The sequence below is a fragment of the Saccopteryx leptura genome, chromosome 9 (genome assembly GCF_036850995.1).
Source record: "Saccopteryx leptura isolate mSacLep1 chromosome 9, mSacLep1_pri_phased_curated, whole genome shotgun sequence".
Lineage (NCBI taxonomy): Eukaryota > Metazoa > Chordata > Mammalia > Chiroptera > Emballonuridae > Saccopteryx > Saccopteryx leptura.
Genome location: NC_089511.1, coordinates 90929349 through 90952937, shown reverse-complemented (window position 1 = coordinate 90952937; position 23589 = coordinate 90929349). Strand labels below are relative to the sequence as shown.

Sequence of the window (23589 nt, the reverse complement as noted above, 5' to 3'; positions counted from 1 at the left end):
CCATCGTTCCCCGGAAGCCCTGCAGTGCAGCGAGACCCCTGGAAGGGTCAAGACCACTCAGAAGTTCCCGGGAGGGGCTGAGAAACCCTCTGGAGGAGGGCAGTGCTTCCCTTCCTGCCTTTCTAAGAGAAGAAATGCAATACCTGAGTAGGAAATGGTGACAACTTTAAACTCAGGAGCTCTCTTATGTTTGGGAAATAGTTGATTTAATAAAATAAAGACAATACAATATTTCCCATTAGTTTTCAACAAGGGACCCAATTTCTTTTTTGATTCAATAAAAGGTGAGTCCTCCACGGCTAGGTGTGCCCCGGGCAGATTCTCAGCTTCCAGCATGCTGCTTGCAGGAGACTCACACGAGCCTTTATTTATTCGTAAAAGCGCATCCGTGTGCAACTGAGGCCAACGTCCCGTGGCCCAGGGAAGAGGGTGTGGTGCTCCAATGGCCAGCCAGCCCCTTCCTTGGGGGCTGCATGGAGGGGAGGCCTTGAGATGTCTTTTGTGCCCAGGTGCTGTGCCATCACAGTGCTCGGTGGTCACCAGGCCTGGGCCTCTGTCATCTCAGTCACCCTACCCGTCAGCAGACCAGCAGAATATTCTCCCTTTCTCATCGCCCACCAGGAGTTTGGTCTGGTTTCTTGGGAAGAGAAAGAATAAGCGGAAGTGTTAGAGGCACACCTGGGAGTCCTGCGGTCCCTGCCAGCACTCAGGAAGCTGCTGGCAGGGAGATCTCGGCCCAGGACCCAGGGGAGCCCGTCCCTGGCCTCTACCTGTGGCAGCGGTAGGGAGGGGAGAGAGCACTGGAGAACGTCTGACCCAGCGAGGAGGGACTGCTGAAGGGTGAGGGCGGTGGCCCCAGGGGCACTGCAGGGGTTCTCCGAGATGCTGGGCCTGGCCCAGGTGAGGCCCTGGCTCACTTCCCAGTGTCTGCAGGTGCCCCCGGCCCGGCCCAGGTGAGGCCCTGGCTCACTTCCCAGTGTCTGCAGGTGCCCCCGGCCCGGCCCAGGTGAGGCCCTGGCTCACTTCCCAGTGTCTGCAGGTGCCCCCGGCCCGGCCCAGGTGAGGCCCTGGCTCACTTCCCAGTGTCTGCAGGTGCCCCCGGCCCGGCCCAGGTGAGGCCCTGGCTCACTTCCCAGTGTCTGCAGGTGCCCCCGGCCCGGCCCAGGTGAGGCCCTGGCTCACTTCCCAGTGTCTGCAGGTGCCCCCAGCCCGGCCCAGGTGAGGCCCTGGCTCACTTCCCAGTGTCTGCAGGTGCCCCCAGCCCTAGACATGCAGCCAGGACCCTGGGGGCTCCTGGCATGGGTTATCCTACATTGTTTTAGAGCCCTCAAAGGGCATTTTCTGTAATGTAGGATACCACCACCCCAAACATTACAGTCGGCACTGGGCCTCAGGAAATAAATTCTTCTTTAGGATAAAATTACAAAGCAATATACTTTTACCTTTTGAATGTCTCTAAGAATTCATGGATGTTCGATGAAAGAGAGAGCAGAAACACATGTGTGTTACAGTACATTTCCCAGGGCCCTACATGGCCGCCTCACCTGACTCCTGGGCAGGGAGGGCCCTGCTGGGTCCCGGCAGTGAGACTACCTCCCTTGCCGGGCTGCCTGAGCCAGGAGGCCCACATTTTCCTAGGGATGGTCACAGCGCTCTCTGCTGGAGGCCTGGAGAAGCCACACTGTCCTTACCTGGACAGGGCCAGGGCTGTCACGGCAGGGCTGGTCTTGCAGGACTTCCCTGTCAAAGCAACGCTGACGTCCAGCTCCCTACACAGGACGACATTCTTCTCCCACTTGTGGCCTGTGGGGAGCATGCAAGAGCGTCATTAGAAAACTTGAGTGGCTTCGCACACGTGCATGTGTGCATTCATACAGGGCCACAAAGTACATACAACACGTATTTATATTTAGTGGTCAGCAACTTGTTAAATTGAGGGGGGAAATATATTTAATCTCGGCCGTACTGTTGCAAGACGGGCTGTCCCAATTTAATTTGCAGGCTGTGATAGTTACATGTGCTGACGTGCTGCGGTATCCATTGTGTACCAAATTGGATTTGTGTATTATTGCTTTCTAAATTGCATGCCTAGTTCAGCAAAATTGTTCATCAGTGTTTACTGGCTTTATGCTTAATAACATGCCCCACAATACCTTGCTGCCAGGGTGTAATGCGGCCCATAATTGCCTAGTAAAAATAAATTGCATAAAGTTGGCTTTATCAACTTATCTAAAGCCTTTCACACCACAACCAATAATTAAATGCTGAGAATGTTTTGTTTTGTTTTTTCCAAAAATAAAACCCAATGATACTTTACTCATTTGTCCCCATTGGGGACAGACAGGATTCCTTCAATGTGGGGGGTGAGTGGAGAGACACAGGCCAGGTCTGTCCCAGCAAAGTCCCTCGGTTAGAGCTGGGGCAGGAATGGGTGCACATGCGCTGTGTGTTTGTGGAGAAGTCCAAACAACCAGCTCTACCCGAGCACTTTCTAGAGACTAGATTGAGTCTAAATCTGTCATGTGGTTCCTAAAATAAATCACACTCAGCCAGGTCAGTTTTCAGCCAATGACAAATAAATGAATTCCAGATAGAAGTTGGGTTCTGTGTGTCCCCAAGTGCAGCACACTCAATGTCTTCAAGGATCTCCTCTGCTGCCCTCACGGCGTTAGAGGAGTGCAGTAATACACACACGAGGACAGAGTGAAAACATCCATGTGTCATGCTCAATATTGGTCCCTTCCCAACAAAACAGTTTCAAGCAATATTATGAGAACAACAAGACCTCCATAGGGTGCGATTTGTGAATCTGCACACAGATTTGCTAACGCTAAGCCATGGCTCAGCCAGACTTGTGTAACTAGCTCTGTGTTCCCCTTTCATTTCATCATGATTCTCCCGTGAACATTCCCTGGCACTGAATTCCATGATGTGGTGGTGACCTCACATCAAGGCGAACAGCAGAAGGATGTGGACCTGCTTGCCTGGAGCCATCTTGTAAGTTTTCTAATGTCATCAGCTGGTCCATTAGGAGGAACTGTCTCTTAAAAGTCTGAGAAAATGATAATAATTACCTACATGTTGTTGAGTAAATTCTTGTCTATGTCTACGATTTTTGTCTGTCAGCAGCTAGCTGTCTACAAGTAAAGATGTACAGAAAACACCTCTACTTGATGGGGGTGGGGGGACTGAGGGCCAGAGAAATTGTTGGGGACAGAACTGGATCTAGAACCTTGTTTCCTGCATCCCATCTCACTAGACCTCATCATTAGCAGTGAACACAGCCTTGCCATAACTCTTGATCCTGCGTAGAAACTTGTGAATCCACTGGCACCTCCAGGAGTAACATAGTGTCTTGGTGCCTTCTGTTCACCAGTCCCTCCATCTATCCACCCACCCAGCCAGCCATTGATTTATCAACCATCTGCTGGGCTCGTGCCTTTGGCTTATTGGACTCTACTAGCTTCAGAAAATGGTAGCTGAGCTCTGAAGTGGTGTAGTCTCATCCAGGTATACCACAGAACTGCTCCATAAGCAGTGGAGAATAAGAACCCTGCCTTATATATCACTTCCAAATAGGTAGGAATGGGGAGGGTGTCTGGCCCCTGTTCTCCAAAGGAGAGCTTAGAGTTCCATCTTTCTTCTTTCACTGAGATAGGCTGATTCCTGCTGGTCCTAAAGGACCTTGGAGATACAAGGACTAGTGAACTGAATGAGGTTCTAGATCCTTCTGAGGTCCCTGTTCTGGGTCATCCCAGGTTGTTGATGACAGCTCCTAGATGGCATTATATTGAGGGGAAAGGGTTCCTATGTACACCCTGAGACCTAGTTGGAGCTGAGCATGTCTATGAGCTTGTGTGAAGAAAGACTCCATGATGAATCCATGACTAAATGAATCAAGGAGGTGAGGAGTATACTTTAGAAATAAATGAACTGAAAATGGCTACTCTTTTTAGAAGGCCGCCCTCAGCTATCTGTACAATTCTCTCCCATTGTTGATTATGAGATAGGGATGCAGAGCAAACCAGCAGGGCTCATAGTGACAGGAGAATTCTCACTCTGTGGTAGGATGTCTCCTTCAATCATGGGCACCAAGAAAGATGCCACTGTTCTAGGTCCCAATCTTTGATGAAGACAGAGCTAAGTAGACTGCATTTGAGGAGGCAGTGGTGGGGCCACTGAGGTGAGGAAAGAAGGAGGGGTAGCTTTAATGGTGAGGTCTGTGCCTCTGCTTGTCCCAGAGGAGAAGGTCTGGTGGTGGTAGGGGGGAAGATGGCTACATGGCATTATCTGGAATTGAGGTTATCCCGGCAGTGGTCATACCTACTCTGGTGGTGCAACTGAATGATAGTATACATATGCTTCCAGGTAATTGGGGCAACTTACTGACCATCTCTGTGCCTTGGTTTCCTTGTCTCTCATATGGCTGTCATAGCAGCATCTCCCTCATGGGGTTGCAGTGAGAAATGAGATCATGCATAGAAGGTGTGCAGAGTGGCACTGTTCCTGGTCAGCTCTCTCTCCCAGGGCTCTGGAAGGAGGGCTGTGGTGGCAGCTGTGCCAGGGGGCATGATGGCAGGAGATAGGACAGATTTTCTTCCTTCAGTTCCCTTCTGCCACAACCCAGAGGCTCTGCTCCAGAACAGCAGTTATCTTACTTTGCTATATACCAAGAGTCACTTTTGGACTTGATGGACATGGACATTCTAACAACCCCAATCTTTTCACAGGAGTTGGGCTGAGACCAGGACTTGGATTCTAGTCTAATGAACCTCAGGAGTTGGGCTGAGACCGGGACTTGGATTCTAGTCTAATGAACCTCAGGAGTTGGGCTGAGACCGGGACTTGGATTCTAGTCTAATGAACCTCAGGAGTTGGGCTGAGACCGGGACTTGGATTCTAGTCTAATGAACCTCCTGGGTAAAGCTGATGCAGATGACTATCTGGGCCAATTTGAGGAGTTTGGCACAGGGAGCTGGGTGGGTTGAACCAGGATTAAGAAGGGCAGGGTGGGGCTCATGGAACCACTTCCTCTCTCTCTGGATATGGTGAGGCCTCCCTGCTCCTTTCTGCAGTCTGGCTCTCTAGGCAAGTGGCCAGGCCCTGGGCTGGTGAGTTTAATGTTGAAGAGTCATCCAGGCAGATGGAGAGGCTCAAATCAGGCTCTGCAAGGCGTGTCCCTCTCCTGATGCTCAGGAGGCCCTGACAGCCCCCATCACCACAGTTCACATATCCAAGCAGTGCCCCAGAGCTCTGGAGTCCCTGCAGGATGAGGTCGGACTCAACAGGGCTTCCCCATGCTGCTTCACGTGTCGCCCACGTCCTGCTGTAAACTGCTCCTGTCTTCCCAGCCCCCGGCAACATCCCGAGAGACTCAAAGCCTTCCCTGGGCTCTGCAGGCCTGGGTGAAGCTGTAGCCTATGGGCTGAGGAAGGGTGAGAAGAGGGAGGGCTAAACAAGGCAGAGGTGCCTCACATGCCCCCCTGGGAGGACACTTACCTCTTGGGCTTGTAGGCTGAGCTGAGGGCTCCTCTGGTGCTACCTGCCTAAGAACAGACATCTTCACGTCCTCAGTCTTCCAAATCTGTCCAAGAAAGAGACAACACCATGGGCTGAGGAAATGATCCTGTCTGTAGGCTCAGGGTCCATCTCATCCCTTAATACCTGGGGGACCCTCAGGGAAGGGGTGAGGACCAGGTGCCTTTTCACCTCTGATGTTAATGTGTTCTCAGGAAAAGGGTTACTTAGGCTCTAGCTTCCCTGGGCAAAGATTTAGCCAAGCACATTTGCAGCTTGGATGTGCTCATTCCCCACCCCTGGGTTCATAGTGTGCCATCCTCAACCCTTCCCCTGCAGACCTGCACGGACAGGCACAGAAGCCAGTTCATTGTTATTTTACTTAGCTAATGCCGTCTTGTCCCTCTGCCACCACCCAGGAGGCCTCCTTTACCACTCAGAAGCTGGGCCTTCCCCTCATGGGTCTGGCCCTTTGTCTAAAGGCTGACCCAATGTGACCAGTGCCCTCAGGCTGATTTCTCACTTGTTGAGTCTGAACTTTCTGTCACTGAAGGACAAAGACCAGCCTCCATGTAAATGCTGACATGCTTCTGTGAGCCCCACACCAGTCCAGCACAGCACTGGGCCGTGCCAGGAGCTCAGGGACTAAGCTGGATGGGTGAGTGGGCCCATGGAAGAAATGCACCCAGTGCTCAGCCAGCCAGCCTCCTCTGACTGGCCCTTAGTGTGGACCATGCCCCACCAAGCCCAGATCTTTGTTGCCTCCTCACATTTCAGCCAGCTCAGGACAGCCTGCTCTCTGCAGAGACCCTGTGCCCCTCAGCCCTCAGGTGGGGTCCTGTTTGGGGACTTTCCAGGGGACATTCCTCAGCCTTATTTCTCCTGCTGCCCCCCCCCCCCCGGCCTGCATGACCTCTTCCATACTCTTCTCCTTATCCTCAGAAATCAGTTGAAGGCTACCTTCTCTTCTGTCTCTCTGTTGGAAATAAGTCCATTTGCCTCTTGGAATATCCAACATCTTATCCATTCTGCTTCTGTAACATCATCTCCATGATTATTCTGAGACTTTGATGTGGAGGCTGCTGGCACACAGCAAGCTTTCCTAAATGTTTGAGGAACTTGATGGTCATTTTCTTGAATACCTTGCTGTACTCATGATGGCTTCCTTTCATAAACTGTTGAATGCAGTTGTGTTTCTTGAGTAAGCCTCTTAAATGTTTCTATCTTTACTCATTCCTTTGCTCTGCTGTCAGTCTTGGAAGAGTCACCTGCATTTGGTTCTCCCCATCCTAGTCTTTCCACCTCAACGTTTCTCTTCCCTTCTCTTCTGGGTTCCTGATACTCTCCTTCTCCATGGCCCTCCTCAGAGGGTCCATGCACTTTGTAATTATCCTAATCATGGCATGAAACACATACATGTATTTTCTACTTGTGTTCTCTTCTAGAATACGAGTATCTTGAGGACAATGACCTGTTTATCATTACTCTCTGTGTGCCCTACAGCTTGTATAAAGTGATTGGCACAGATCTGTAGTTCAATGAATGTTATGTGGATGGATGGATGGATGGATGGATGGATGGATGGATGGATGGATGAAGAGATAAATAGGTAGGTGGATGAGTAGATGAATTAGTGGATGGATGGACAAGTGGATGATTGGATTAATAGATAATCCAAATATGTCTTTTTAGGACTGGGCTATGTTCATATGCATTTGACCATTCAACTTTCAGACCTTATGATAACTGTTTATTTCATTATATGAGTGTATGTTCATATATTATATACATGTATGTATGTATGTATGTATGTATACATATGTGTGTCTATGTGTATAATTTTTTAAAATTTATTTACTTTTGGCCTGGAAAGAGCCTTGTCTTTGCCCTCATTTGTTTTATAGACCTGGTCTAGAATGGTCTTAAATGCAGCCTGGAGATTCACTTGGAAGAAGTGAGCAGAGTAAAGATGAACACATTTCTGGTACCATGCCCTCCTTCTGCCCACGACACACCTACCCGGACTATTCCATCTTGGCTTCCAGTGATGATGATATGGCTTCCGTCCCATGCTGGCCCCTCCACTAGGCAGCAGCAAGTTATGGCTCCTTTTGGGCCCCAGGCCATGGTGATGCTAGCCAGGGGTTGTCCGTTGACATTCCACAGAGACAAATGAGCTCCAGCACAGGAGACGATGGTACCCTGCACAGAGAGTTCTGGCTTCACTCCCCGCTGGGTCACTGCCTGCCCATTAGTCACTTGGTTTATACCCCCAAGGATCCTCAATTTACGGACTTCTGAAGACTGACCAAGGTGCTCCAAGACCTCCTAAGACAGCCACTTCTTAAAAGCTGACTCAGAGGTCTATTCTGCTTTCCTACAATTATAAGTTCCCAGCTTTTTAACTACTGTAGTCATATGTGTGGACACTGCTTCCCTTGCACAAGCTTACTGGCTCACCCTTTGGACTCCTCTCACAAATCTCTCCCTAGCAGAATACTGACTGGCATGACATAGGCTGTCTGTCCACACCTGGCTCTGGACACAAGATCTACACATGGTTTGCCAGCCCTATCCCCAAGAAGTTTTGGATATTATCTGGTAGAGAGCAGAGTACAAAGGTTCAAATGATGCATGTGGTTCATAAAATTGAACAATATTCCTCTGGAGGGAATTTCTGAGAAAAAATCCCCCCATTGCAGCTGCTGAAATGTTTATATCCAGAATGTTTGCTCCTCAAGTCCTTGTCTATTTTCATGTCCAGTGAAGTATTGGTCACTGTCACAGGGACTCACAGAGCCATGCCTTTGAGCCTTGCATTGACCACGGGAAGGTTATAGGGAGCTCTATGTCCTCCATAGGCTACCTGGGCTGGGCTCCATCATGTCTCTACCTGAGGCCAGGGAACATGTCTGCCCAGCATCGAGCACTGGGGCCATAGGGTAAACTAAGTTGGCTCTTGGACAAGCTGAGTTCAATAAGTTGTCCTGATATAAGTCTTCTGATGACTGGGGACATCATTCATTATGTGTTTTATGTTCTCCCAGATCAGGGCTTGGTGCCTTTCCATTACATCTATTCATCTATTCATCTCCTATTTTCCATCCTTCCATCCATCCATCCATTAATTCATCTATCTATGCATCCATTCATCATCCATCCATCCATCCATCCATCCATCCATCCATCCATCCATCCATCTATCCATCCATCCATCATCTTCCACCCACTAGTTCATCCAATATCTAGCCAGCCACATATTGATGTATCCATCTAGGCATCTACCATCCATCTACCCATGCATCTCTCAATCTTCCCATCCATCCACCCATCCACCCATCCTTCTATCCATCCAGCTATCTATTCATCCATCCTCCATTTATCCATTCATCTATCCATCCTTCATCTGCCAAGGTAACATTCATTTTTTATTTAATCCAACCTGGAGCACCATGTTCAGCCAAAGTTGGCACTAGGAAGCTCTTCCATCATTTCCCTTCCTTTCCTATTCCCCTTTCCTACTGTATATGTGCCCTGGGATCCTGAGGTCCTCTATGAGTACACGTAGAGATTCTGCATTCTCAGGGAACTCCATGCCCTATGAGAGCTGTTCTAGCTTGGGAGAAATTCCACACTGAAATGTATAGATATATTTCTCTAAATCTGTCATACATGTACACACGCACATGTGCACACACACACACTCAAGTTCCTGACAGGCTTGTCTTTGGTAGCCAGCATGGAGAGATAGGCTGAAGCACTTCCTGCCACAGAAACCAGAGGCACCTGCTGACTCAACACTGATTTGCTGTCAACAAGCTGAATTAGTTAAGCCAAACAGATCCCTCACCAAAACCAACTTTGTGCCCCAACTCCCTGGGGCCCATGCCAGAACAGAAACTTCCCACTGCCCCAAGGGAGGAAAATAAGGAGGCAAAACATAAAATCTAGGCCCTGGCCGGTTGGCTCAGCAGTAGAGCGTCGGCCTAGCGTGCGGAGGACCCGGGTTTGATTCCCGGCCAGGGCACACAGGAGAAGTGCCCATTTGCTTCTCCACCCCTCCGCCGCGCTTTCCTCTCTGTCTCTCTCTTCCCCTCCCGCAGCCAAGGCTCCATTGGAGCAAAGATGGCCCGGGCACTGGGGATGGCTCTGTGGCCTCTGCCTCAGGCGCTAGAGTGGCTCTGGTCGCAACATGGCGACGCCCAGGATGGGCAGAGCATCGCCCCCTGGTGGGCGTGCCGGGTGGATCCCGGTCGGGCGCATGTGGGAGTCTGTCTGACTGTCTCTCCCTGTTTCCAGCTTCAGAAAAAAAAAATGAAAAAACAAACAAACAAACAAACAACCCATAAAATCTAGACCCAGATGCTGCACATGCTAATGGTTCCACTTTGCCTGTGTGGAGAGTGCTCCAAACATTTGGGGCCCTCTAAACATTCTGGGGTGGTCAGCATCTTTCTGCCCCTGGATTTTTTCTAGGGTCGCCACCTACCATGCAACCAGCCAGGCTCACAGACATGTCAAAGACACAGACATTGAGAGAGAGAGAGAGAGGGACCTCACCGAGATGTCACTGATGGCCATGGCGGATATGCCCTCCTGGTGGGCAGGCAGGCGGGCTATGTGGGTGAGGTGGTCCAGGTCCCACAGGATGCAGGTGCAGTCTTGGGAGCCACTCACCAGGAGGCTGAAGGTGACTGATGCTGCCAGGCACGTGACAGGCTGTGTGTGTCCGTATAAGGCCTGAGGACAAGAGACAGAATCACGAGTTATGAGAAGGGTCAGCCATCCAGCTACTTGTTGAGATACTCCACCCTTCCTTTTACTGTGGGGCCACAGAGGAGGACACATATTTGGAGTGGTTCAGCGACTCCAAAGTCTGAGTGTGTACATGTGCGTGCAGACACACGTGTCCCTGGCTGCCCTCTTAGTTCCATCCGTCTCCAGGCTAAGGCCCACTTGGGGAGAACCAGTGGGCCCAGCGGACACCATCATTCTCTGTACCTCCGATATTTGCCTCTCATCCTGAAGCAACTCAGCAAGGGTGCTGATTTACAATGTGTTGAGTTTCAACCAGCAGCATAAATGTCAACTGAGAACTTGTCAGAAATGTGGATTGTTGGACCCTATCCTGGACCTCCTGACTTAGAAACTCTGGGGTAGAACCCACAACTTAGTTTCTCACAGCTCCCCCCAGGGAATCATCATTCACACTCAAGTTTGGGCATCACACAAACGGACCTCGGGAGCACCTGCAACCCTGGAAGTTGATCTGGAAAGAAAGGGAGGTTGGGTCATCATTAAAAGGAGGTGATTTTTTAAGTGCGAGAGATCCAGGTTCATAGCCAGTCTGGCCATGTGGCAGCGGGGGACTCGGGGCCTCTGTCTTAGCCCCTTCAGGTTGGCCTGTGCAGGGTCTGGCCTCACTCATGGATGGTTGTGTCCCGGTCCAGCCAGAGGGCTTGTTCCCTAGAGATTCATTCCAAGCGGCTGGGAACTGCTGCTGGCAGTGGTGTGGCTGTCATCTCGACAGTCCAGAGGCTCCCGGTCAGCATGATCTGAGAGCTTCTGGGTACATGTGCCAGCTGCCCTCTGGACTCAGAGAGAGAAGTGCAGGGGTGGCCATCTGACATCGGGTCACCCTGGCTTACCTAATGGTAAGCCTCCATCTTCAGAACAGACTACTGCTCACTCGTTTGGGTCAAAGCTGTCAGTTGGCCTGGTCATGGCAATTCAAAGTTTAGCCTCCTATTTCCATTTCACCTCAGGGGAACCTAGTGTGGCACCAACCAGATGATACTGGGGAGGTTCTGGGCATGACCCACAGAAGATTTGGGTCATCTGGGGAAAACGGAAACTGTCTAAATGAATAGGGGAAAGCAGAGGATGTAAAAGGAACTTTCTGGTTGTCTTCCCAGAATGAGCTGAGGCTGATGGCCAAGTTCAGACCACAGAAGACACGGTGACTCCAAAGGGAAAGACCAGGGGGCCCAGAAGTAAGTGCTGGGGAGTCAGAAAGGGAAGCCCTGAGCCTCAGCACCTGTGTACTCTCTGCAGGGAGCGCTGGAGAGCCAGAGGAGGAGCCTGCGCACAGGCACCTCCCACCTGCGCAGGGCTTGCTGCTAAACTAAAGCGCCAGGAGGCAGCCTGCACTACCTTGTCCGGAAAGACCTGGCAAAGCAGAGAAGGGGGACAGCAGTTTAATGTGTCCTCAATCAGTTCCATTGTTCCTCAGAATAATGCCTCTTTACATGGTCAGTTACAATAACTTCACTTGTGTCATGTTATACCTAACTGAAGTAGCAAAAATTAAGTCAAATAAAAATCTGAAAATAATTCTTCATGCTGAATACGGTATGGCAGGGTGAGTCCTCCTAATTAAGTGTTGGCAGCACTGTAAAGCTATAGGATCATTATAGAAAGTATTGTGTCACTGCTCCATCATTCTACTCCTTAAAATTTAAGGAAACAATCAGAAGCAAACAGCAGTCTACATAGGATGCTCTGTGCTGCGTGCACTGTTCAAAATCGTTAAAGCTTGGAAACAATGCAATTGTTTAGTTTTAGAAGAAATGGTTTATGGAACTGCGCTGTGTTGACATAAAACAATTGAAATGTAATTTTATGGAAATAAAATGAAATATAAATTAAAGAGACTGTGGAAATGCAGAAATGATTTGATAGCCTGGGTGCCAATGGAGTAAACTTATCTCAGAATGGTACAGATGCCCGTGTCTGGGGTCGTAGTGTGCAGCAAGAAACCTTTTATAGGGATTATAGAGAACTGGTCTACTTTTTTTTTTTTTAAAAGAGAAAGAGAAAGACAGACAGGAAGTGAGAGAGATAGATGAGAAGCATCAACTCATAGCCGTGGCACTTTAGCACTTTAGTTGTTCATTCATTGCTTTCTCACATGTGCCTTGACCGGGGTTGGGGGAGGGCTGCAGCAAAGTGAGTGACCCCTTGCTCAAACCAGCAACCTTGGGCTCAAGCCGGAGACCTTTGGGCTCAAGCCAGCGACCATGGGGTCATGTCTATGATCCCACGCTCAAGCCAGCGACCCTGCGCTCAAGCTGGTGAGCCCGTGCTCAAGCAGGAGACCTCGGGGTTTTGAACCTGGGGCCTCAGTATGCCAGGCTGACTCTCTATCCACTGTGCCACTGCCTAGTCATGAGAAGATTGTTCTTCTAGTTTGAAGTGAATTTAAAGTTTGTCTTTAATGGAGCAATATCTTTTAAAATAAAAACATTTTCAAAAACTATGAAGCTATTTTCTGATGATGTCTTCCCTTTTATAAGCTGGGAATAGAGCCCCATGGCTCAGCAGCTGGTGGTCTGGGATCCTCAAGGCCATGTCAGCCTCTGTAGGTAAATGACAATGGGTTTGACTTTGCCTAGGAGATAAGAGCATGCAGGATCCTCCCTACCTTTTTCTCTTGATTTAGAAGAGCATGATAAATTACATTTTTATGCTGTTAATACTGGGGCTTTTATAGTGCATCTTCCCTACTGAACAGGAGTGGGGGGCAGCGGTGGAAGGGCTGTTTTCCTGGCCGTCCAAGGCTGAGTTTGGAGTCAGGCTGTATCTCCTGCCATCCCCAGAGTGACGCCTGGAGACGGGATATGCTACAGTAATGCACAGTCTCTTCATGTAGGTCTGGAATAAAACCAGGCCTCTGACACCACCATTGATGAAAGAGTGTAACATGACAACATAACAAGGCAGGAGCTGTGAGGCTGGCTTGGGAGGACTCCTCTGATAGTCTAGGGAAGGCAACGCACGTGGGACCTGCCTCACTGCCTCTCAGCAGATGTTACCACCCCTACAGGGCTAACCAGCTCCATCAGTGCCAACGGACTTGTTTCTTCCCCTCGTGGGTCCTGAGTGCCCACTGTGCACCGCACATGTGCTGGGGTGTCCCGCAAACCCCCCCAGAGACCCAGTGTCAGTTCCAGTGAAACATTGTGTTTAGGAAATCTGGTCAATGGTCAGTTTGGTATGATTCATTTTGTTTTTTTGTTACTTTAGGGCTATACAACTAACTACAAAAGAGATGTTAAAAAGAATTGCTTTTTAGAGTTTGATGTGTCCCTTCGTGGTATCCTTAGGCAGGTTCAAGAGTGCATGGGGAGAAAGCATGGGGCTCAGAGTTAGACACACCTAGATTAAAATGCAAACTTGACCTTTCTGAGCCTCTGTTCTGAAAGTGGAATAATAACACCTGCTTCACAAGAACCAGATTAATGTGTGGAGCCTTCAGGACACAGTGTGTAGCCCTCTGCTCTCACTATGAGCAGTGGGGGGGGGGGGCAGGGACCAGAATAAGCCCTCTGCCCCCAGTCTGCCCCCTGTCTGCCCCCTGTCTGCCCCCCCCGTCTGCCCCCAGTCTGCCCCCATCTGCCCCCCATCTGACCCCCGTCTGCCCCCAGTCTGCCCCCCCATCTGCCCCCGGGCTACCTTGCCTACCTCCTGCCACAACCCCTCCTATCTTTCATTTCCTGGCTCTTTGATCTTGGATGAATCATATCATTTCCTTGCTCCTATGTTTTCCCCTGCCAGTAATGCAGGGGTGATTGATAATGGTCTCTATTTTATGGGCTATTGAGAGGGTAAAACAAAGCTATCTACACAAAAGTGCCCATGGCAAATGTGCCAAACACGTTCTCTAGCTCAAGGAAACCAACTGTATTGACCCTGATGTGTCAGTGGGCCTCTCACGGAGGTGTGGAGACATCTGCCCTGTGCACTTGCCCGATAGACCCGTGGGCGCGTAATGGTGCCCTCAGTAACAGAGTGGTGTGCCACCCTCAGCCCCTCATTGTGTTCTCTGTTCCTGAGGTCAGGAAGTTGGGGCATGCTAGGGCACTGTACCTGCCCTGTGTATTGACCCTGCCTGAGCCACCACCCCTGCCTGGGCACTACCTGCTTCAGATGCAGGCCTCTTGGTTGGCCTTTGACCACACTGAGCTCCCATATGCACACCACGGTGCTGGTCCCAGAGGTGATGATTGTCGTGGGGGACGGGCACACAGCGCACAGACATCGGCCCCAGGTGGCCAGGTTCTCGAACGTCATCAGGATCTGTGGAAGACAAGTGGGATACACACTCTTAATTTACAAGCTTGGCCCCTTAGAATGTCATTGGAAGCCTGGCGCATTAGGCCCTTGTATGACCCTCTCACTCCTGGGCTAGGGACACAGCCACATGGAGGACGTGGGCCACAGTGACTGTGCCTACTTTAGGCTCGCCCATCCCCTGACCAACTCTGTCCCATCCAGAAGGAGGCTGAGGCATGTTACTGCCCTGCTCCTCAGGCCCACTAACCTTGTCCGAGCCATAGCTCCCCAGGCAGCAGCTGAAGTCGTCGAAGCCCCAGCTGAAGGTCCTGCTCCAGAGGGGAGGCAGCAGCACCTTGTTCTTCTCCACGGCCAGGACGGTCTTCTCGGTGGGCACGATGTGGCCGATGGCGCCCTTGGGGGACTCTGAGCCTAGTGAGAAAAGGTACATGTCTGCCCCCCCAGTTAGTATGGTGATGCTCATATGTCAAAGAACAATGCCTCCTTCAGCTGGGCCCTAGGAGGAACCAGAGACAGGCAACCTGGACCCAGCAAAGCACCCGGCCAGGCAGGGACCGCCGGCCAAGGCACCTCCCAGGCCGCACCCTACAGCAATGTTAGACCCTGACCCTCAACCAGTGCCATGGCCCCGAGCCAGCCCCACGGCCTCCAGTTTCTCCCCTGACATGCAGGCGTGGCCATGCAGGTCTTCAGTGTCTCTTAAAGGAGGATAGCAGGGGAAGAGGATGTCAAGGCTTTTGGGGCAGATGGCACAAAACCATACGAGCCTTGGGGGTCTCCATCCCCTCCCAGACACCCTATCTAGCAGGGTTGGATGTGCCAAGGACACTGTTCTTGGACTTCAAAGAAAAAAGTACAACTATCCCGACCTTATACTCTTCGGGACCAGAATGTTCCATGCAGTAGGATTTCTCAAAATCAGTGCATGCTCCAGGGTGGCAGAGACATCAGACCTCACACACACATAGCTTTTCTAGGAAGTGACAGGACTGGAATTCACACCCAGACCATCTGCCCCAGGGCAAGTGCTCTGTTCACTGGCTACAGGTCACCTGGATTCTCAGAAGCAACAGTGATGGCAGGTACCAAGGACAGGAGGCTGCAACCTTCCCTTGGGAAACCCGGGACTTCCCCGTGCAGCTTTGAAGGTGAGGAAGGGTGTATGTGTTTTTGAAAGAGAAAGAGAAAGAAAAACAAAGAGTGTGGGTGTATGTGTGTATATGTGTGTACAGGAAAGAGAGAGAGGTGTGTGTCTCAGACACACAGGTGAATCTGCAGAAGTCAGGATCTGATGGAGTTCATCCTGGGCACCCTCTCAGCAGAGGCCTCCCAGAGTCCTATGACTAGATATAGTCAGACCCCACGCCTCCACCAGAGTCTGGGCCTCTAAAGTTCCAGAGGAACACCAGTCATTCAAGGGACAACCCTGGAACAAGGAACCCGGCTAAGCCAGGCCAACTACTCACCTTTGACTGTGACCTGGGAGGGCCGCAGTGACTGCAGGTTGTAGAAAAAGGGCTGGGGGTTGCTGGGCACGCTTAAAGATGCGGAGATGTCCTTTCCAGATGAAGGCTTCCCCGCAGTGATCCTGGCTGGGTGGGGTTTAGTAAAGAGCTGGAGAGACATGGGACAGACACACACCACACAGATGGTTAGGGGCAGATGGCCCCAACTGCATGCAAGTTGCAGCTGCACCTCTGCTTTGAGCAGTGCCCGGGCTGGGCTTGTTCCTCACCTAGATAAGTATAATCAGCATCAACAGATCCATCTGGTTAAACTGTTGGATGTTGATAAGGGGCTTAGGGCTCAGAGAGAAGCAGCTACTTTACCAAGGTCACAGTGCAGGAATGGCAGGTGTGACTCTCCTGGAGGCCAGATGTGTCTTTTTTACCAAATTGCTTGGGAGAAGGATGACCCAAGAACTGTCTTTCAGATCATGGTGTCAGAATGGCCTTCACCCCAGCCCAGATCACATGTCTCTCTTTATTTGTTTGAGCTGGTTCTTGGGTTTTCCCTTTTCCTTCCTCACTCTCTGCAGGCACATCCAGCTGGATATCAACATGCCATTCCTTAAAAGCATCTATTCAAGTGTTTCAAAGAGCACAGGTGAACCTCATGAGTGGCCTTTATTATTTCTACTTTTTTTAGGTTGCTATTGTCAAAATGTCCCTAATACCAAACTTTGTGCATAACCAGGCAAAGCAGGAAGCTCAGAGTTGTACTGCTGGGCCAGAGGGTGCCCCTGAGGTTGCTCTAGCCTCCACCTCCCACCCTCCGACTGAGCTCCCAGGCTGCTATCTTCGGCAGCGGGCATGCTCCTGGGTGTCACAGTGGAGGGCTGAAGTGGGTGCTGGCCTAGCAGGGCACACCAGCAGAGGCAGGGCTCCGTAGGCAGCTGGGGATCCCCAAGCAGCCTTAGCTCAGTTATAGTCCCCCATCAGACACTGAACTACCCAGTAAAGCTGGGTGGGTGAGCAACAGAAACAGAAATCACAATGATGATTTTTAAATGAGCACTGGATTAAAGAACACTGCTTGTCACACAGCAGACTGACCCAGCACTGGACCCAGGTCACAGCTTTAGCAGACACAGCCCCTGTGAAGGAGTGCATGGTTTTGAACCATTTTAAATTTTATCTTCAGGCTGGGACCACATGAAGAATTCTGATTCTGGCAATTATTCAGAAATAATTTTTAGGCCCTAGCTGGTTGTCTCAGTGGTAGAGTGTCAGCCTGGCATGTGAATATCCCAGGTTTGATTCCCGGTCAGGACACATAGGAGAAGTGCTTGTTTGCTTCTCCACCCCTCCTTCTCTCCTTATCTCTTTCTCTCTCTTTCTTCTCCTTCCACAGCCATGGCTTGATTGGAGCGAGTTGGCTTTGGGTACTGAGGAAGGTTCCTTGGCCTCTGCCTCAGGCTCTAAGAAGAGCTCGGTTGCTGATCAACAGAGTGATGCCCCAGATAGGCAGAGCATTGCCCCCTAGTGGGCTTGCTGGATGGATTCCAGTTCGGGGTGCATGTGGGAGTCTGTCTCTGACTCCCTGCCTCTCACTGAATAAAAAAAAAAGAGGTCAGAGAAATGGCGGCGTGAGAGATACTCCCAATCTCTCCCCTTGAAATTTCAACAAATTCAACAACTAAACACAGAGAAAAAAACCTTAGGAGCACCCAAAATTTACACACACCAGACAAAGGTATGATTGGGTGAAAAGGTGGCTGAATATATAAGATGGAGGACAGGGCATTTCACTTTCTGCACTGATCTGAGGTAGGGGCACTTTTGTCTGGAGCCAGGTGAAGAGGAGAGACTGAATTAGTGGGGATGGAGCTGAGTTAGGGTGGGTACCCAAACAAAGGAAAGAACACACTGGCTCTGCCTGAGATCGCAGACACTGGGCGTGCACATGGGTGGTGGAATCCACATAAAATTATTAGCACAGGGTGCCCGCATGGGCCGGAACTAGTATCTTTGTACATTCCCATCTCCACAATCACAAGCAATGCACTAGTGGCTCCACCTAGAATTACCAGCATGGGGAGTGAGAGGGTGCACATGTGGGCCGAGGGGCCTTGCCTAAGATTAACAACATTGGGCACCTGCCTGAGCACCAGCATCTTTGGGCACTCCTGGCTCCATGATCTTTAGCACGGGGTGTGTGCAGGGACCAGAGGCTTAGCCTGAGATTATCAACGCTAGGCACTTGCATGAGCACCAGTGTCTTTGGGCACTCCCGGCTCCATGATCCCCAGCACTGGGCATGCACATGGGCCAAGAACCTTGGCCTGAGAATGCCCACACTGGGTGCCTGAACTGAACAGTGACTGCAACCATCTGTGTGCATTGCTGGAGTTATGGGCACTGGACACACACATGACCTGTCGCAGGCTACCAAGCAGTGCAAGTGGGTAAAGCCTGTGGAGATTAAAACTACGGGGTGCTGAGGCATGCCCGATATGCCTGCCAGCCCATAGAATTTTGCATGTGTGTAATAGAAAGGAACTTGGCCCCTAGTCTGTGCCCCAACTTGCCTGCTTGTGCTGGCAGCTCTAGTTCCTACTGCCTTCCCAGAACTGTGCTTTGGGCAGCACTGGAGGGAGGACCTGGCTGTGCATACTGTCCTCCCTTGCTGCGAGGACAGTAGTTGAGGTAGACCCCACAGCTAAGTCCCCAGGCTGCTAGCTCCAGAGGGAGGGACATGCAGAAAGGCACCTGGAAAAATGAGACTCCCATTACAAGAGCCAGATAATTGCAAAGCTCTAACAAGCCCCGCCTGCCAACAAAACTGAGGCTCAGCCTACGTCACTGCCACAGCGACACATCAGCAGACTTCTGCCCAAGAGCCCCACAGAGGCAAAACTCGTAGTACAGCATCACTTGCCAAAAAAAAAAAAAAAAAAAAAAAAAAAAAAAGGAAGAAGCCACCTCTCAAAACCAGAAAAAAATTACATTTTAACAGTTTTTGTCAGTTTTACTTCTTTCCTTTTTCTTTTTTCTTTTTTTATTATTTTCCATTTGAACTATATTATCCATAGTTGTTACATTTTTCATTCTTGTTTTTTTGTGAGGCTTTAATTTCAGAAATCTTTACTTCTGTTTTTTTTCCTTTTCTTTCTCTTTGTTTTGTATTTTGTTTATTGTTCTTTCTTTCTCTTTATTCTACCTTCTTGTTTCTTCTCCTTTGTCTTTTTTCTTCTTTTTTCCTTTTTTTGCTCTCATCCAATTGTCATTTATCATAAAATTATTATATTTTGGACTCATATTTTTCTTTGTGGCATTTTACTTGTTTTTGACTTCATTTTTTCTCTATTTTGTCATCTCTCCTCAGTTCCTACTCCTTGTTCTCTGTACTTTGTGTTCCAATTATTATAGAATTTTCATTTTTTCACTGTATTTTTTCAACTTTTATTTTACTTTCTTAATTATCACATATTATTGTTATTAACAATACCACTCTCAAATACCATTAAAAAAAGAAATAGAATATTATGGATACAAAAGACAGAGACATAGCTCAGATACATGATGAAAAATCTCTAGAAAATAATTTCAATTACATGGAAACCTTGGAGTTAAATGACAAGGAATTCAAAATTGAAGTCCTAAAAATACTCAGTAAAATACATGAAATCTCTAAAAGGCAATTTAGTGAGCTCAAAAAACAATTTAATGAACAAAAAGAATACTTCATCAAGAAAATTGAAACCATAAAAAGAAACCAAACAGAGATGAAAAACTCAATACATGAACTGAAAAATTAGGTGACAAGCTTAGCTAATAGAAAAGTCCAGATAGAAGAGAGAATTAGTGACATAGAAGACAGGCATCTAGAAATACTACAGAGAGAAGAAGAGAGACTCACAAATTAAAAAAAAAAATAACAAAACCCTACAAGAATTGTCTGACTCCATCAGAAAGAGCAATATAAGAATAATGGGTATATTATAAAGAGAAGAGAGAGAAAAATAAATGGAGAATATATTCAAACAAATAATTGATGCAAATTTACCAAGCCTATGGAAAAAATTAGATCCTCGAATCTAAGAAGCAAACAGAACACCAAGTTACCTTAACCCAAACAGACCTACTCCAAGACACATCGTAATGAAATTACCACAAATCAATGACAAAGAAAAAAATCCTCTAGGCAGCCAGGGAAAAGAGGAATACAACATATAAAGGAAATCCCATTAGGTTATCATCAGATTTCTCAGCAGAAACTCTGCAAGCAAAGAGAAAGTGGATCTTAATATTTAAAGTACTGAAAGAGAGGAACTTCCAGCCAAGAATATTATATCCATCAAAGTTTTCATTCAAATGTAAAGGGGAAATAAAAACATTCACAGATATAGAGAAGATGAGGGAATTTATCATCAGAAAACTCCCACTTCAAGAAATACTGTTATCTGACCAGATACAAAGAACAAAAAAAACCAAAATCACAAGTAAAAGCTCCAACAAGATTACAATAAAAACAAGAATAATTTCTGATAACAAAAACAAAAAAGGGGAGAAGACAAAAATTAGCAGTAACAAAGGAGGATGGAGTACAGAACCACTCATGAGATAATGGACTACAATGAATATGATATTCTTTTAATTTCTTAATGGTAACCACCCCTGAAAATACCACTACTGAGACACATGGCTTAAAAAAAAGAAACAAAGGAAAGAAGTACAGAATACAACCAAACAAAAACAAATGACAGAAAAACAAAAGAGAAGAACCAAACAAGAAACACAGCTATTAGAAAGTATTATATAAAATGGCAATAGGAAACCCTCAAGTGTCAATAATTACATTAAATGTAAATGGACTGAACTCAACAATAAAAAGACACAGAGTAGCAGACTGGATCAAAAAAGAAAATCCAAAAAAAAAAAAAAAAATCCAACTGTATACTGCCTTTAAGAAACACATCTAAGCTATAAGGATAAAAACAGACTCAAAGTGAAAGGCTCGAAAATGATTCTCCAAGCAAATAATATCCAAAGAAAAGCAGGTGTAGCCATACTCATATCTAGTAATGCTGACTACAAGACAACAAAGGTAATCAAAGACAAAGATGGTCATTTCATAATGATAAAAGGGACATTGAATCAAGAAGACATAACACCTCTCAATATATATGCACCCAACCAAGGAGCACCAAAGTATATAAGACATCCACTAACTGATCTAAAAATAAAAACCAACAAAAATACAATCATACTTGGAGACCTCAGTACCCCACTGACGTCTCCAGATCATGCATCCAAAGAGAAAATCAATAAAGAAATATTGGCCATAAACGAAACACCAGAACAATTGGATATGATAGATATCTACAGGACATTTCATCCCAAAACGTCAGAGTATACATTTTTCTCCAATGTATATGGTACATTCTCAAGAACACAAAACTAACAATAACAAATTCAGAAAGATTGAAATTATATCAAGCATATTCTCTGACCATAAAGCTTTGAAACTAGAATTCAACTTCAAAAAAGAAGTAAACAAACCCACAAAAATGTGGAAATTAGACAGCATACTTCTAAAATACGACTGGGTCAAAGAAGAAGTAAAAGCAAAAATCAAAAGATACATACAGACAAATGAAAATGACAATACGACATAGCAGAATCTCTGGGATGCAGCAAAAGCAGTAATAAGAGGGAAGTTCATATCACTACAGGCTTATATGAACAAACAAGAGAGAGCCCAAGTAAACAATTTAACATCACATCTTAAAGAACTAGAAAAAGAAGAACAAAGGCAACCCAAAACCAGCAGAAGAAAGGAAATAATAAAAACTAGAGCAGAAATAAATGAAATAGAGAACAGAAAAACTATAGAAAGAATCAATAAAACAAGAAGTGGTTCTTTGAAAAGATTAACAAAATTGACAAACCCTTGGCAAAACTCACTAAGGAAAAAAGAAAGGACTCGTATAAGCAAAATCCAAAATGTAAGAGGAGAAATTACCACAGATATCATAGATATATAAAGAATTATTGTAGAATACTATGAAAAACTATATGCCACCAAATTCAACAATCTAGAAGAAATAGTTAGATTCCAACAACATAATTTTTCTAGACTGAATCATGAAGAAGTAGAAAGCCTAAACAGACCCATAAGCAGGGAGAAAATAGAAACAACTATCAAAAACCTCCCCAAAAATAAAAGTCCAGGGCCAGATGGCTATACTAGTGAATTCTATCAAACATTCAAAGAAGATTTGGTTCCTATCTTACTCAGTCTTCCAAAAAATTTAAGAAGAAGCAATACTTCCAAACACATTTTATGAGGCCAACATAACCCTCATACCAAAACCTGGCAAGGACAAAACAAAAAAAGAAAACTACAGACCAATATCTCTAATGAATACAGATGCTAAAATACTAAACAAAATACTAGCAAACCTAATACAACACCACATTAAAAAAGTAATTTACCATGATCAAGTGGGATTATCCCAGAACCACAAGGATGGTTCAACATATGTAAAACAATTACTGTAATACACCATATCAACAAAACAAAGAACAAAAACCATATGATCTTATCAATAGATGCAGAAAAGGCATTCGATAAAATACATCATTTTATGTTTAGAACACTCAACAAAATGGGTATAGAAAGAAAATATCTCAACATAATAAAGGCCATTTATGACAAAGCATCAGTTAACATCATATTAAATGGCAAAAATCTGAAAACATTTTCTCTAACATCAGCAACAAGACAAGGCTGACCACTCTCTCCACTCCTATTCAACATAGTGCTGGAAGTTCTAGCCAGAGCAATCAGACAAGAGAAAGAAATAAAAGGCATTTTTATATTGGGAAAGAAGAAGTAAAGGTTTCACTTTTGCAGATGATATGATCCTGTATATAGAAAACCCCAAAGACTCCACAGAAAGACTATTAGAAACAATAAACCAATACGGTAAGGTCACAGGATACAAAATTAACATACAGAAGTCAACTGCTTTCTTATATGCCAACAATAAAACTTCAGAAAATGAACTAAAAAAAATTCCTTTTACGGTTGCAACAACAACAAAAAATACCTAGGGATAAACATAACAAAGAAAGAAAAGGACCTATATACTGAAAACTACAAAGCATTGTTAAAGGAAATTGAAAAAGACACAATGAAATGAAAAAATATCCTTTGTTCTTGGATAGGAAAAATATAGTTAAAATGACCATATTACCCAAAGCAATATACAAATTTAATGCAATTACAATCAAAATTCCAATGTCATTTTTTAAAGAAATGGAACAAAAAATCATCAGATTTATATGGAACCATAAAAAACCCTGAATAGCCATAGTATTTTTAAGGAAAAAAAATGAAGCTGTAAGCATTATAATACTTGACTTCAAATTATACTACAGAGCCACGATAATCAAAACAGCATGGTATTGGCAGAAAAATAGACACTCAGACCAATGGAACAGAATAGAGAGCCCAGAAATAAAACCACATATTTTGGCTCCTTTATCA

The 23589-nt window shown here is 46.7% G+C and overlaps 1 protein-coding gene across 1 annotated transcript in view; it reads right to left on the bottom strand.

The window, feature by feature from the left end:
• Positions 1-510: 510 nt before the first annotated feature.
• WDFY4 (WDFY family member 4) overlaps positions 511-23589 on the bottom strand; it is a 340582-nt gene continuing 317503 nt past the window's right edge. The window contains 8 exon segments of the mRNA XM_066348526.1: positions 511-637; positions 1692-1803; positions 5500-5584; positions 7537-7719; positions 10078-10257; positions 14437-14595; positions 14840-15003; positions 16059-16206. Coding sequence (XP_066204623.1) covers positions 571-637; positions 1692-1803; positions 5500-5584; positions 7537-7719; positions 10078-10257; positions 14437-14595; positions 14840-15003; positions 16059-16206 — 1098 coding nt within the window. The 3' untranslated portion in view covers positions 511-570.